Source organism: Symphodus melops (assembly GCF_947650265.1).
Source record: "Symphodus melops genome assembly, chromosome: 8".
In the NCBI taxonomy this organism is placed as follows: domain Eukaryota; kingdom Metazoa; phylum Chordata; class Actinopteri; order Labriformes; family Labridae; genus Symphodus; species Symphodus melops.
Window position 1 is genome coordinate 10,930,575 of NC_136698.1, and position 16,721 is coordinate 10,947,295.

The 16,721-nt window shown below is 42.1% G+C and overlaps 1 protein-coding gene across 1 annotated transcript in view; it reads right to left on the minus strand.

Moving 5' to 3' along the window:
• Positions 1–1,142: 1,142 nt before the first annotated feature.
• Positions 1,143–16,721, minus strand: part of tsc22d2 (TSC22 domain family 2) — a 34,669-nt gene continuing 19,090 nt past the window's right edge. The window contains exons 2-3 of the mRNA XM_079349776.1: positions 4,106–4,157; positions 1,143–3,604 (exon numbers count right to left, since the gene is read on the minus strand). Of these exons, the coding sequence (XP_079205902.1) occupies positions 3,251–3,604; positions 4,106–4,157 (406 nt within the window). The 3' untranslated portion in view covers positions 1,143–3,250. The remainder of the gene's footprint in view (positions 3,605–4,105; positions 4,158–16,721) is intronic.

Consider the following 16,721-nt stretch of genomic DNA (forward strand, 5'->3'; position numbering starts at 1 on the left):
TGTAAGGAACATGAAGACGTGCTCTGACGAGGACACAGTTGTGGGATGCGCGAGGATGAACCGTGAGTCATAAATGAAATAACGAGAAGGTGGTGAGTGACTTTGGGTGCCGTCATTTAGGATTTTTCACGTCTCTTGGCAGGTCTGAACTTGTTGCCCTCTGATGCGTAATTTCACAAAGAAACTATTTCCTGCTTCCTGGAATTGAAGTCCATCTAACTGTTTTTATAATGACGATTAGGATATGGATTTAAGCTGTTAAATAAGCTCATAAATAGATCCAAAATGGCTCAATCCTGTATTGAAATTCAGACAACAGATAGGACATTTTAGCATGTTGCTCTTTATTTACATGTCTAAGTTTCTTTTATGTTTTATTAGATGACAGCAAGCCAGTGTATGTATGATTGTCTTAGCAGGTGCTAATTGGCATCACTTGTACCTAGAAGTGCTTTCGTGTATATAAATCATCTTTTTCTGGGTCATTTGTCTCCAGGAAAATTGATGAAATATTTACAATAAATAATGGTCTTGAGCCAGTTGCATGAATCCTTCAACTTCACTTGGGAAGATCAGCCATTTCAATTCTCTGGACCCTTTCTATCTTAATCTTCAAAAAGACTACCTGGTGGACGGTGTTTTCAGGAGACATCTTGACATGCTGAAGACATTCAAGGTTTCTGCTGGTCGCTGCATGTGATTGTACGCCTGGAAAATCTGGAGATGAAGTCAATTATGGCTGAATTTCATTTAGCTGCTCCAGTTTGAGGGTCCTGGTTTGGAACATTCTAGTTCAGCGGTACACTTACATGACTCAATGGGGCATTTGATTTGATTAGAACAATTGTAAAGGAATGTCTACTGATATTTTAACTTGTGTGGAAAAATGACAATCTTGTATTTTTATGATCACAGCTGTTTTGACTTTTTCTTGTTTTTTTGTTTTTTTTGAGGGACCATTAATAATACTTGTCTGAAATGGCTTACAATAGTGGAACTTGTTGTGACTTTAGAATATACAGTATATGATGAAGAGAACTACCCGTGGCTATAGGAAGAAGTTCAGTTTATAACCCATTTGTAATGGAAACAATGTGTGATCAAACGTAATGAAATGCAATAAACAACATAAAGGCATTCACTTAATAAAACAGTTATTTATTTTGGACTGAAAACTAAAATTGTCTGAACAGCACATTACAAGGGCATTGTTAAGATTTTCTCTCCAAGGCTCAGTGATCACTTTCATACAGTACACTTGACATGTACACGGCATCTCCTTCAAACTACAGAAAAACAAAACAAAAGAAATAAGCCCCTTTCGCAAAAAAAAAAAAAAAAAGCAAATGACAGAGTGCATCTTGTAGAAAGATGACTGATTGTACAATTACCAAGCATTTTGGTTTGGTTCTAAGCCACAGAGAAAGAAACCGGACCGCCTGACTACAACAGACGATGACGGCACAGGAGGCACAAAAGACGTGACACAGACGGGACATCCCATAATATGTTCACACAATCCACTGGGTTCCAGCTTTTAAGTGTAAGTTGTTTTAAACGTTTCTTTTTGTTTTCTTGCGGACACGAGTTGTTTGTATTTTATTTGTTTGTCAGCAAAGTGTTGGTACAATACAATCAAAATTTAAATGCTGCATTCATTAAATATATCAAAATCCGCAATAGAACAAACTTTTCTCTGCATCGGAAATTTTCAACACAGCATTAACATGAAAACTCAAAAGATGGCTCTTTTTTTTGGACTCACATATTGTGCACAAGGCCCTTCCCTCCACCCGACGCATCATCTCCCCATTCTTTCCTTTCGCTCCATTCATTGTTCCCTTTCGCTTTCATTAACTCTTTCACAACCGTTCACAGACTTGACAGGAAAAAAAAAATAGAGTGCTGGATTAAAAAAAAAAAAAACATGAGGTAAGAAAGTGGTTGGATTATAGATCATGCAGCTCATGCTAAACGGACAAAAAAAATATCTATAAAAGGGAGGAAAAGAGTAGGAAAAAAAGTGTGCATTTAAAAATGAAGAAAAAAAAAAAGAGACTTACACAGCTTTCTGTCTTTGGTTATAAAGTAGGTCAAACAATTTTCACAGCTTTTCATCCCCAAAAACCAAACTCTCAAATGTATTTCTGTTATGACAAAGAAATTCTTTAAAAAAAAAAAAAAGGGGTATATTTATATTTCTCTTTATCCAAACATCCCATCACAACGGAACAACAGGAGTTCTCCTGTACAAACCCTCCTTGCTCTTAATACATTACACTTTACAAAATATACATTCAACCTGGGTTTCACCTATGTACGTTTGCCTTTAGTGTTAGCACTATTTCATGAGAAGAAAGGTTTTTGTTTTCTTCATGAAACTTATTGCCTACTTATTGAGCTCTACTTGTTGCCAAAATCTACCAAAATGTTAATACCTGACAGCTTCTAAAATACCAAAAGACCAAAGAGAAAGATTTGTTTTTTTTGTGTTTTTAATAAGTATCTCCATGACATTGTTCATTTACATTGTGAAAATAGCAGCCCTGAAATAAATAAATGCAAACATACTAAAACTGAACTAATGAGAAAAAGTATTAGGATCATGTCAAAGTACGGTGGCTCCGAGAAACAAACAACATAAGCTTTGTTGCAGCATATAACAAGCCGAGGCTCTCGACTGACCCCCGCCCAAGCTGAGGCACCCGCTGGCATCCCCCTCCTCGACGAGAGGAGGGAGGACGAATCTCTCCCGCTGCTCCCCCTCATGTCTCTGGCTTCTCTGTGAACCAGAGGATGGAGTTGGGATGGAGACACTGGGAGGACAGTCCCTGCTGGATGTTACATCACCACCCTCTTCCCTAACTTGTTGCCCTGACAAACTTTGACATCTGTCTCGCGCACTACAACAGCATGCAGTTTTGTATTTCGTTTTTTTATGGTGTGCTTCGGCTCTTCTGGCTCTTCCTCTCTCAGCCAATCACAGGGACAGAATAAGACTTTTCTGGGGTGGTTATTGTCTTCATAAAATGTCGGCCTGATGATGGCGGCATGCGCACACTGAAGCATGGCTCTTGGCGGCAAAACGAAGATGTTAACTCTTCCTTGAATGGAGCATATTAAACGCAGAGCCAAGCCTTTTTTCGCTTTATGGAGCAGAGTTATGGTAGCAGTTGTTTTCTTTGCTAACAGGATCTCTAACTCCTGTATGCAGGTGGTGCATGTATGTTCTGGGGTAAAAGAGAGAGGATCACGCCGATGTGATGTTGGACTGAGACGGGACGTTCTGATTCCCCTCGTGGTGAACCGCGGGGTCGGTGGTAACGTTGTTGTTGTTGTTGTTGTTTGTGACTAGCGGTTGCTGCTGCTGCTGCTGCTGCTGCTGCTGCTGCTGCTGGTGAGACTGCTGAAGAGGTGACGACGTGCTGCTCCCGTGGTTGAGCTGACTAGACAGATGGCCGAGCTGCTCCGTGTTGGCGAGCGACTTCAGCACGGCGTTCTCGTGCTCCAGCACAGAGTTCCTTTCGTACAGCTCCTTGATGTGCTCCTTCAACACCTCGACCTCCTCGCGCACTGCGTACATTAGGTGGCTCTTCACCAAGTCCTGGAGTGAAAACAGGAGGAGGCAAGAGAGAGAGAAAACTAGCATTAGCAACAGAAAGCAACAAGAAGAACAGAGACTTAAAAAAAGAAATAAAGGTGGAATCCCTTTTGTCAAACGAAGGGGAGCATAGTGCGTCAGCTCAGAACTTAACATGGAAACCATGCCCTGTTTTTGACACAATCTTTCATGCTTACATGAGTCGGCCGTAAGGGTTTTGAAAATTCACTTAAAAGAGGTCACCTGTCAATCAAACTGCAGAGAAATGATTTCTCAAGGGAGGTTTTTTTTTTTTTTTTCAAATGAAATCAGGTTATAAATAACAGGAAATGCAGATTTACTAAAGTCCCCTTAAGTGAGATTTGCGTTTCTCATCTCAGCCAGTTGTGTCCAAGACCCGACAGTGGGAAAACCCGATTCTGGTCCAGTTCACAATACAGTCTTGCAGCGACTTAAATGTGGGCGTCACCCACCCCACATTTAACGCTAACGATAAGAACTCACCATTGCCTGCTCAATCTTGTTATCGATGGCGACGACGCTGGCACCGGATGCACTGTGGAGAGAAAGAGCGAGAGATCCGTCAACACACGCATCACTTAGCCAATAAGATCAATATCAACTCCTTCACAGGTACTGACATTTATCACACGGGCAAAATGGTTTCCAGAGAATCACAAGAAAAAGATTTCCCCAAAAACACAGACCAGAAACAAAAACACAAATACTACATCAAGTGTATTTGTTTAAGAGCAGCATATAGTTCAAAACACACGGCTGTGTGTATATGAAGACAAACAGGGTCAGACTGCGCTCGTCGCCATAACTGAGACTTGCTTCAAATAGAGGGGACAATCCTCTGAACCCGACATGTGAAAACAGTACAAAACAAACTGGACTTTACACCCACATGTATGTATTCATGTTCTGAATTGATCCACAGACACGTGAAAAAATAAGAGATAACAGAGTAACATACTGTAGTCGTTTTTGGTCTTTATATGTGATACAGTAATACTAGTTTAATACCAATCATCTTTAATTTTGGAGCTCATGTGAAGGTGTGGCTACATGAAGAAATCCACCTTGTGTAAATTTCCATTCAGACAGCAGCCATTGAGGCGGCGTACCTGACGTCTGTCATGAACAAACCCAGCTGTCAGACTGGTGATTCAAGTACAGTAGCAAAATAGACCGTCAGTGGTGAATCACAACGTGATCACACTCGTAAATAGGTCACCTAATAAATGACCTCACGTGCCACCTGTCTGAAGGGATTAATAAGCACACACACACACACACACACACACACACACACACACACACACACACACACACACACACACACACACACACACACACACACACACACACACACACACACACACACACACACACACACACACACACACACACACACACACACACACACACACCAATAAAGTTTATCCATTAGACACAAAAAAAACGTTGAGATTCAGGATATAAAAATGCTCCAAAAACACTGTAAAACGAAAACAGATCTTTGTTTTAGCGAAGCTTGACTCATCCATGTGTAGCAAACAAATTTTTTTTTTTTTTTGTTATTATTATTTAGTTGATATTATTCCTCCACATGTTCGAAATAAAACAATAAAAAAAAAAAACCACAGGCTGCTCTCATGTCGGGGTGTGGCTGACGTCGCACATCAGCGAACTGTTGACTTTATAGGCCAAATCTCATTGTCCTGCCATCCTTTGTACAAACTCGTGTTATCGTCTCCTGGTGAAATGTGAAGCATTCTCCCATCCTGTACGCGACCGCGACCGCGACCCCCCCCCCCCCCCCCCCCCCCCCCCCCCTCCACTTTTAACACGACGGTGGCGCAACATTTTCCTACCACCGCCCTGCCCCCCCCCCCCCCCCTCTCTCTCCTCCACGAGGAAAGAAAGGCATCAACACTTCACACGTCCAAAGACGATTAACTCACCGCGTGCGACTAAACCATGCCAAGATCAAGGATTTACTTCACGGAAGGACTAACAGCCACAAATCCTGATCCGTTTCTTCGAGATCTTGCACAATCACCGTCCTGCTCGGAAGTGTGGACGCAAAAAACGGGAGAGACGGAAACATGCCGCTAGACGGAGCTCTGGCATCAGGGAACATGATGTGCTGACGATTATTAGAAGAGTTAAACGCTAATATCTACAATCTATAGTTAAAATTCACGAAAACAAATGCATTTCTTGGAGTAATTTTTTTTTTTTAATACTGCAGAGAATAAAAATATCTGTAAACATGATGGAGCGAGTCGTCCCAACTTTGAAAACTGACGTGATAAGAGTCCAACAAACACAACTTTGATTTATATACAATATAACGCAGCCTATAAAGGAGAGCTATAGTTGTGCTTTACAACATGTTCAGCATTAAACATGTCTCCATGAGAAGGATCCCCATCGTATGTGCAGAAGCGCACGTCCTGCGTGTTGAGCGCAGCCCCCCCCCCCCCCTCCTCGGGGGAAACGTCTCCCAACACAAACGGGGAACAGATGCCAAGACACAAAAACACGTTGAAGAGCCAAAGCACAACCAGAGAAATGAAATGACGTGACCTGCATACAATACAGCTAAAGTAAACAGTGCAACATGTGGGACACAAACAGCGAGAGTAAATGGCAACTTGAGTTCATGTTTACGATTCTGTGGATACTGAAAGGGACCAATGCACAGCACACAGCAGAGACAGTACACACATAAATACTAACTAACATCAGGACTAAAGAGAGTGAACTCTTCAGACAACAAGCTCGCAGGTGTTGTTAAAGTCTATTACCTGACACATCTGCTTCTGTAGGACATCAAACGTCCTGAATAGGTCGGAGAGCTTCCCGGCGAGCAGGGCAGACTGTACTTCATTTGACAGCGCATGTTGCCTTTTTTTGTCCGCAAACTTTTCTTCTACCGTCAACTCCTGTGAGTGTTAAAACACGTCCAACTCTTGTTTGAGAGGGAGCTCATGAGTTCAGTCTTAAAACTACTATCTTAGTCACATGGGGAGAAAACAAAGGGGCGGAGTTTTGCCTCCCTCCTCTATCTGCTCCGCCTGGAGCAGTCTGGCACGTTTTTTAACTGCCATGAATTAAAAAAGGAGACCAGTTTTTTTCTGTACAAGCAATTAAGTCACGATGATCCTGTTTCTGTTTGGCAGTAGAAACATTTTCAACTATTGAGTTGGATGAAGGCTTTGTTCACAACATGTTCAGCATTAAACGCGTCTCTTTGAGGAGAGCCTTCGCTCCATCGTGTGTGCTGCAGCGCACGTTCTGCGTGTTTCGCGCAGCCCCCCCCCCCCCCCTCCTCCTCCCTCCCTCTCCCCCGGGGAGATACGTCCTCTTAAACAAACGGGGAACAGATGCCACGCTTCAAGGAAAAAAAACAACAAAAAAAACACGTTGGAGTGCCACAGCAGAATCAGAAAAAATAAATCACGTGATCTGCGTACAACGCACCTAAAGTAAACAGTGCAACATGTGGGACACAAACAGCGAGAGTAAATGGCAACTTGAGTTCATGTTTATGTGCTCTGTGGATACTGAAAGGGACCAATGCACAGCACACAGCAGAGACAGTACACACATCAATACTAACTAACATCAGGACTAAAGAGAGTGAACTCTTCAGACAACAAGCTCGCAGGTGTTGTTAAAGTCTATTACCTGACACATCTGCTTCTGTAGGACATCAAACGTCCTGAATAGGTCGGAGAGCTTCCCGGCGAGCAGGGCAGACTGTACTTCATTTGACAGCGCATGTTGCCTTTTTTTTGTCCGCAAACTTTTCTTCTACCGTCAACTCCTGTGAGTGTTAAAACACGTCCAACTCTTGTTTGAGAGGGAGCCCATGAGTCAGTCTTAAAACTACTATCTTAGTCACATGGGGAGAAAACAAAGGGGCGGAGTTTTGCCTCCCTCCTATATACATTATACTCAGTATGTATTGCTTGGAGCAGTCTGGCACGTTTTAGTTTTTTTTAAATGCCGTGAATGATACACTCCAGGCTTCATTAAGAAAAGGAGACAGTGTTTATTTGTACTTGTCGTCTGGATGACCCAGTTAAAAACTGTTATAACTGTAGAGGTTGAAGGTTTAGTTGACCTGATTAGATTAATTTACAGTATGTGTTTGAGTTAATATGTCTATGTGCACTTTTATTGCACCATGGACTTCACATATTGAATATTGATTATGTTAATTATTTCATCTTTTAACTTGTGGAAGATGTCTCAAGTAGTTGCAGATCTCAAATTGCACACTTAACTGTTTTTTTTTTTTTTGGGGGGGGGGGGCGTTGGGGCTTATGGCCCCTTTAATTGACACAACTGACCCTTTCAAACTACATGGTCTTTTATCTAAGCCTATATCTGTTTTTGAAAACTAGATTGACTATGCTAACAGCTAATAATTTGTCTTATAATATATATGTTAAGATCATATAAAGAATGCAGAAAACTGGCACCACAACCAGTAAATGTGTGCTTTCATGGTCAGTATAGCACGTTTCAAAGTATTTGCTTCAGTTTACTATATGGACCGTGAACACTGAGTGGGATATTCATGGAAAAAAGCAATTAAATGCAAAAGCAAGTCACAGGAAATCAGATGGAAGATGTCATTTGATAAACAAATCATCAAATGTATAATCCAGAACTCCACGTTTCTACAGGCTCCCTCTTATCTCTTTCTAGGGTCAATGTAAAGATAAAACAAGCAAAATGAGGCGAGACTGAATAATCAGGCGTCTAAAAACGTTTGCTTTAGGTTGATAACAGATTTGCGCCTCGTTGCTGACTGGGTAAATGAGTGGAATTCCACTTCGAGTGACTCACGTGTTGGATCTAAAGGCTGATAAGCGATGTGAGGAGAGACTTTCCTCCCTTTGAATCAAGCTTCAACACATCTGGGACGCTTAGAGCGAAGAATGTAGATGGGCTTCGTCTGGAATGTGTTTTTATCAACAACGCAAAACGAGGTGACGCACAGGTCGGATCAGAGTTGACGGAGATCTTGCCTGAAGAAGCTACGAGAAAGAGAGAAAAGGACAAAAAGGCCTAAACCAATTTGTTGCCGTTCAGCGTCCAAGGAAAACAAAGCAAACTGTACTTTTTTATCCGAAGAGGAAGACATGTGGCCGTTTATATAAGGACCACTCGCGGCGATAACCTCGACATGAGTCTGCAGCAGCACACATGCACTCATCCCCCCTAACAAAGTCTGCGGGACCACAAGGAGGCACATTCCAACAGTGGACACCCCCCGACCCCAAGACCAGTCCAGAACCTCTAGAGCCAGACATCTGTGTCAGAGCCACCATCATGCTGTGACAACACACCGAGAACCAGTTATCAAAACAGTCCTGTGAACACAAGCTTCTCGCCTGATAGCAGCTAAAAGGTAGCTTCTCCATCGTGAGGCTGTCTCAGCAAGCCTCAAACGTTTTGACTGTACATTGACAGGCAAAACGTGCAGAAGCGAGGGGGGGTGGGGGAGGGGGGGGGGGGGGGTCTCCTACGCCTCGATGACTTTATCACATGACTGCTTAAAGGCGTCAGAAATCCAATGTGTTTAGCATTAAGGCAGGGATGAACCGGCACACGTTCCTGTCGCAAGGAACACAAGCGCTCACTCTCTCTGTGTGTGTGTGTGTGTGTGTGTGTGTGTGTGTGTGTGTGTGTGTGTGTGTGTGTGTGTGTGTGTGTGTGTGTGTGTGTGTGTGTGTGTGTGTGTGTGTGTGTGTGTGTGCAGCTGCAAAAATCAGACCTCGGCCTTTCAGTGATAAACCCCCTTATCCCCTCCCCTCCCTGTTTGGCAACCATATTTGAAAACAAAAAGCCAGAAGGTGGGGGCTTTTACAATAGAGAGTGCTCACTGTCAACTCTCGCTCGTTTTTTGTTTTTTTTCAGACCAGCTGTAGCCCAGCAGGTTGACGCATTAGTTAGGACACGTGCAGTTCAGCTTCAACACCAGATGAGGGCAGCAGAGGCTCCAGTTAGCTGTGACACAACTTTTCAAAAGGGAGGCTTCAGGCAAGAGAAGTGTGCTCACATCTTTTATGAATGATCACAATAAATGTGTTGTCATGGCAGGAACCTGTGAAAGGCCTCCATTTAGTTAGACTTCTTATAAAAAGGCTTAACTCTGAATTCTACCCACTGATTACTTCCATCAATGAGACTTAACTGTTCCACACTCACTATTACACTGAGAGGAAGAAGATAATTATTATATTACATTGGGACATAAGCACTTCAACTTTTAGTAACAGGGATGGGCACAATTTTTAATACATCAAGGTTTTTGTTTATTAACACACTTTTAATTATTGCACTTATTTCTCCGATATTCAGATATTCCTGTCATCGAACTTTGACCCATGTGTCCATGTAAAGCTTGTATGTAATCTAGTATTTGTAGCTCTCATAACTAACTCATTGTGTTGACTCTGCTAAATGCTTAAAACAAGCACGTTTTAGGTGGAGCGAAGCTAAAAGGGCTTTTAAATTTGACTTAGTGAAAAGGTCTAATTAACTTGGAGATGTCGGGCTTTAAATACTACAGATCATCACTCGCTCTGACAAACAAGGCAGCCGTGTTTTGACATGAGGGCGTTCTCTATGGAGGGACCGGAACCCCCTCTTCTTTACCTCTCTAGTTAGATAAGTTTTGATCACAGACAGCTGTCAGTATTAGGGGTTGTTTTTTTTTCTTTTTCTCGAATGTAAAGAGAAAAACAATAAGGGATCAAACATTTGTAAGACTTCATCTGAAAAATATGCCCACGTGTTATTCCGTGTAATCACACACAAGTTCCCACAAAATGATTTAAATGTAGCCATCATCGTTCCCAAGAGCTGCAACGGGTCTTATGCTTCTCCTTTGTTCAGGATCAAGAAAACCATTGTGGATTCAGCAGGTGTCTGGCCTATTCCACTAGAAAATCACTCAAATGGACAGTCGATAATCCATAATTTAAATATGCATTTAAAGAACAGGAGATTCTGATTTTAGGACACAAAGACGAGTCCTTATGAGTGATCCTCTCAAACCAAAGGGGCTTTTTAGTGAGATAGTTTTGTGAACGTTTCAATCAGGCAGAGTCGAGCCAAACAACATCACGTCTGAAGTTTTCTCCCCCCCCCCCCCCCCAAAGATTCAATTTGATCTTTCCCCTAATTCCCCCCATTTTACTGTTTATCTTTACAGCAGTTGTGAATCAACAATCAATTGCATCGTCAGATGTATAAAGAATACGAATCTCTGTAACATCCACATGCTTCTCAGAGTTCGTACCAAACACCTCGAAGGTTCCCCACGGGGTCACAAAACAAGAATCTAAGGAACTTCAAGTACGTTTCAAGCAAACTTGAAATTCTTCAGTTATGCAAGTAAAAATAGCCACGAAACAAAGAATCTAGACTAACCTCCTCTGTCCTTATTACAGTGGAACAGTTCAAACAGTAGTGGGTGACAATAGCAGGATGCTGAAGTATGTTAATATGAGCTTCTGAATGAGGAGCGTTTTTCAGATGCTGCATTGTTGAGACGTCGGGTCTTTAGACAGGGTGGTCCGCACTGACACAATGGAGACTAAACAAAATAAGACAGACCTCAGGAAACCCTCGTCTGATGACTGGAGTTTTATTTTTCCAAGCACTAAATCAGAATCATGAGTAGGTGTGTCTGCTGCCACCAAGCTTCCTCGTAAACAGACTGAAGGAACGGTCCCACTCGCACCCTCGCCTGTTGCATAACCTCCAGACTTGTGCACAAACATCTCATTCTGCTTCATGTCCCCATGTGACGTAAACAGGGCCCAGCGAATGAACTTCCCACAGGACCTCAAGCGGACCACTCACTGCACGAACCGGACGTCAGGGAGCATGAGAAGGAATCAAGGACCTCTGGGGTTTAATATGAGCGACGATAACATCTGAATTCTGAAGCCGCGCAGCGTCTTTCTTCATCGAAGCCTTGCCTTGTTAGCTCAGCCTGTAGAAATAACTTGTTTGTTGCAGCTCCTAAAGACTTGATGAAGAGCTGCGGTGTAATGTGACCTCCAAACTCTATATGCAAACACAGCGGGGGATCCAGGTCAGGGGACTCCAAGCCTTAAATTATGACAGCCAAACTGTGTTCAACTAAAACCAGATCTTCGACGAACACTATGGGCCTCTGGATCAGATTACACTCGGGCCTGTGGCCTTCGCTGGGCTCCATGTTAACTAAAGAGCCTACTGGAATGTGTTAAAAGTAATAGAGTTACTCCAAAAGGCTGTAAGGGGAAAATGCTGGCACCTCACTGTTAACGAGCCTCTGTATTCAGCAGAGCATTCATCAGGGACTTAGCCTCGTTTTGGGCTTAGTCTCTGAAGTGCATGGTTTTGGTCAGGCTAATGTCATTAGGCACTATGCTGGAAAGACAGAGGGCCTGATACAGGTCTTAGCCTTTCACGCTGACTCCTGTGGTCCGCATGACTTTAGAGTCAGTCACAACGTGGAATTACAGCAGCTGAAGATCCAGTTTTGAGGTTATCCTTTTTAGGAGAGATCTCTGATATTAACCAGATTTGAAAGAACCTTCAATGTGGAAAACTCTTATTGACATTTTGGTGGATTGGACTAGCATACTCTCTGCTAGCGCTAAACTGTTGTTTGTTACTGTCCTGTGATATCTTACCTGAAACCTATTGATTGTTGATGTATGTGTGCATCGTGTATGAGAGTGTGCGAGTGTGTGTATTAGGTACAAGTGTGAGGAAAAGAGGCACATGCTCAGCAAACATTTCTTCTGGAAATAAAGGTAAAAAAAATAAAAATAACCATGTTTCCGAAGATTAAGTTGACAGGAGGAAAGCGTTGCCCCAATACAATGCCGTCTTTGAGACGTGAGCTCTGTTACATAAGCGGTTCAAATCTTTGATGGGAATGATCTCAATCCATCAACTCCTCAACGCATCAGAAAAAAAAGGGGGGGGGGCCTTGTTTAGTTTGAGATCCGAGCCCTGGAGAACATCAAGTCATGTCACGTCCATCGAGGCTTAGCAGACCCAATTTCACCGTCAAACCCGCTGTGTAATCCATTCAAAAGGACCGTTTGTTTATGCTGCTGTGTGCGTTGCATTAAGCTGGGCTAGGTCCTCTGAGGATATGTCCCACCGCCTGTTAGTAATTACAAAGGGAAGTACGAGTGCCCTATCCATTCGTATGAAAAAAAGCGGATTCTAATTGAGACAAGATAATACTAATCCATTCATGATGAATAAACAACTAATATTTTCTAAAAATGAAAGACTCAGAATGGCCCACTACTGGAAAATTACCAACTAGGCCTACTATAAAAAATAAAAAAAAAAGTGTAGTACTTCGACTTTCCCACGTCCAACCTTCCTGCTCAATAATGAAATGTTTGTTTGGGTGTCATAAACAGCTGCCGCATGCCTGTTTTTTATCAAATGGCTCTACCTTTCTGTGCATGGGGCCCAATGCTTTAGGTGTGTTCAGGCAGAATATAAATCTACCTTTTCTTTTTGTTGTCCTTAATCATAAAGTAGTTCAATGTGGACTGAGGGCTGTAAAAGTGCTGCTGCTTCATCGGGGACCAATCACAGCCTCACAATGATTCCACTGAGCGGAGCAACAGGTCGCTTTCCTGGAATGTTTACGAACGCTGAGTGAAACTGGTTATTCAGTTAGGTAAAAGTAGAAGTGATTTAATGTTTGGCTGGTTACCTTTCATAAAGGGAGCTGTTGAAATAAACATCAAGGTCAAATACTTTCATGTCAATGTCAGAATTTGTTAAATAATGTGAAATACGTAGAAATGATGATTCTGAATCCAATCGTGACCCAAAGAATGGAATTTGAATCAAGTCGAGAGAGGCTCAAAGATTCTTTGCTTCATGCAAAACTCCAATCCATTGAGGCTCCAGCATTAATCTCAATAATAACTTGATTGTTTGGTCTATGTACAAAGTGGAGAAAAGTTACCTTCAACATTTCTCACATTTTCTCAAAACATTTTTTTTCCTCTCAGCAATTTGAATAAACCAAAAAAACAAAAGTCTTCATGATAAAAAATCTGAGGATAATGAGAAAAATAAATATTTAAAGTAAAGATTTAGAAATGTGTTCGGTTAAAACCTATAAACTGTTGTTGATTTATTCACCTCAGAGTTTCTGATATCAACAGAAAAGTTAAGAAGCATCTAAACGTGCAGTTGAAAACTGATAGGCTACTCCAAGTTCCCACACTGTGTGTGATAGTAAACGCACTATTATTTAGATGGTTTGGGGTTTTTTTTTTAATTCCCAAAATCAAGTTTTTATGTTTAAGTTTAGGCTAAACAAGGGTGATAATCCAAGCCCTGATCTGAAGAAGTCATGCTGAACATGATTTCGCAATCATTGTGACCCAAGTCTGTCGTGCTGCAGCTCATGTGGTATTGTGAAGACAAACATGCAGGAATGTGTGGATGCCCACAAATGTGGCAGATACTCGCACTTAACCCCACAGCTGGTACAGCAAATCACTCCAGTGATGTTAGGGCACGCTGCCCAATTGAGGTTTCTCCAGATTTTACCAAACAATCATTTTCAGCAGTCAGGAATGCTCTCCATACGCCTTCAATATGTTTGTGTGCAATCCCCCGCTTCACCTCCAACAAGCCTGACCTTGCAGCAGCAGCAGCAGCAGAGTAAGCTCAGGACAAAAGCAGCAAGGCGGCTCCCTCGGGTTTACCTGCGGTTCGTTGAAAAACTTTTTGGATAAAGCTCTACTGTTAGTCACAAGGCCTTCAGGCAAACATGAGCTGGAACTGGAACAAACAGAAGCGCCAGATCTCATGACGCCATACACACACTTGCTCAACTGCTACTGTTGTTTTACTACAACGTCCACCTCTCATCCAGACCAGCTTGCTTTTTGAAAAACAATATGGTCATGTGGATGTTCGTCTCTGGCCTCTGACACACTGACGTTTTACTCCACCGGGCTTTCTTGCTTAGATGCCAAAAGCTGTCAAGAATAATGGGACAGGAGATGAACTGGGAGAAAAGCCACAAACTAATTACTTTGATCACAACTGTATCATTGGGAACAAAAAACAACCTGTACTGCTTGCCTTAATCTGGAATCTGTACTGTAAGAAATGTTACATTCATAGCTACGACCTTAGAGCAGCCTATTTGAATAAATAATTATTTCAAACACAGCGGAATATAAAATGCTATGATAGGGATCATTTAAATGAGAGATCCGTTTCATCACATTGTTTATTTGGCAGAACAAAAGACCTCACACTCTCGACCCATCACGCTCAGATTGAGCTCCATACGTAACTTATGGAATTCATCATGAATTTCCTCACAGTCCTTTTTGAACACAAAAATTCTTGGGAGTTCTTTTGATCATACATAATGACTTGACACACTAACCACATAAAAGGAAGAAAAAAACAAACATCTTAAATCCAAAGTTTGTTTGTCACAATTTGTTTGGCAGCATTTTAAAATATCCATGGCAGAGAGCCACAACCTCAAACAGCCTCCATGAGAGAGTACGTGGTGACAAAAGGTGGCCATGATTAATGCAAACTGCTCCTGAACCACAGACTCACTTACATAAAAGCATGAACCGACTGTTCACTTTGTAAGGAACTGACATTACTCATTCTGCACTCACCTGTATGACAGTCATTGAAATCAGTCATCGTGAAACCAGACTTCAACACACGTTTCAAAAGGCACGTCCTTCGCTCCAAAACCCATCACTGAGTGAAAACCAGCAGAGAGCCGACATGTTCATTTTCTAAATGTGTTGCAAGGTTCTGTCATATCCGACTCTTTTGCACTGAACTTTTTCTAAACGACTCCTCACAAATCTCCCCAGCCTCAGTATCATTATCTTCAGCAGTTTATGGAGATGACGATGAAAAACACTGATTGGATCTTAAATCGGACAATTTCCACTGTTTGTCTTCATCTGCATGTTGAATGACTCTGTCTTTGGTGGACCGATCACTGCAGCAGCACAGGCCTTCATTAATAAAGGAACTACAGTTCATCAGCAACCTGTTGATCAACCCAGCAACAGAGGAAAATTGTCGAATAAATAAACAAATTATCCAGATTGAAACAGCTTGTCCAGTTTGATAAGTTTAATCAAATAAAGTGAAAGCAGGAAAACCTCACATCTGTGATTTGGATCCTGTTCACCTTACGGACCCAAACTCATATCTGGATATTGTTTAATGAATGGCAATACTCTATATATCTATGTTTTTTTTTTATTGACGGTCAGTTGCACAAGATCAACATGTACGTGAAAAATAAACTACCCGTTTGTGAATTCAAAAAGGAATAACGAAAATGTTCCTGAAGTACAATATTAAAAAAAAAGTGTCCTTTCCTGCATATCAATATAAACACAGCTGTGTGTTCTGTTATTCATTCGGTGTTTTCAGGCTCAGAGAGGGAGAGAGGAGGGTCAGGGTGGAGAGCTGGCAGCTCCATAGAAAGACCTTTACAATGTTCTTTGAATGCAACATAAACGACATCAACATTAACGAACTTGTCTATCTTCGATGCATCTTACAAATCGGATTCGTTTCCCAGCCCTAAAACGACCAACTGTTGTCTTGATGAACATCACGACGGAATGGGGGAACAAAGGGAAGCGCTTTCCTCCGACATGTTATGTTCATGTGATAGAGTTGATTTCAGGCCTGAGCAGCTCCAGCTCTGATTTATTCGTTTGTGAGTTTGTAAAAGCAAAGAAGTATCGTGACAATGGTGCAAAACAAAACGCATTGTTACTACTATTATGTCATACAATACGACCTCTGTCATGTCTCCTCAGAGTGATCAGCTATTTGTGGTGCTAAAAGCCCCCCCTGGCACTGTGTCAGACTTTTCGCAGGGGCAAAAAAAAGCAACTTGAGCGCGGGGATCCTCGTGACTGGCACAACGTCGACACTCAACGTGGTCGACATAGTGTCGAAAAGTGCACCCCGATGCTTGTGCCAAGCTTTGGACTGTGTGTGTTACACAAACCGCAGCTGCTCAAATGTCCACACTGAC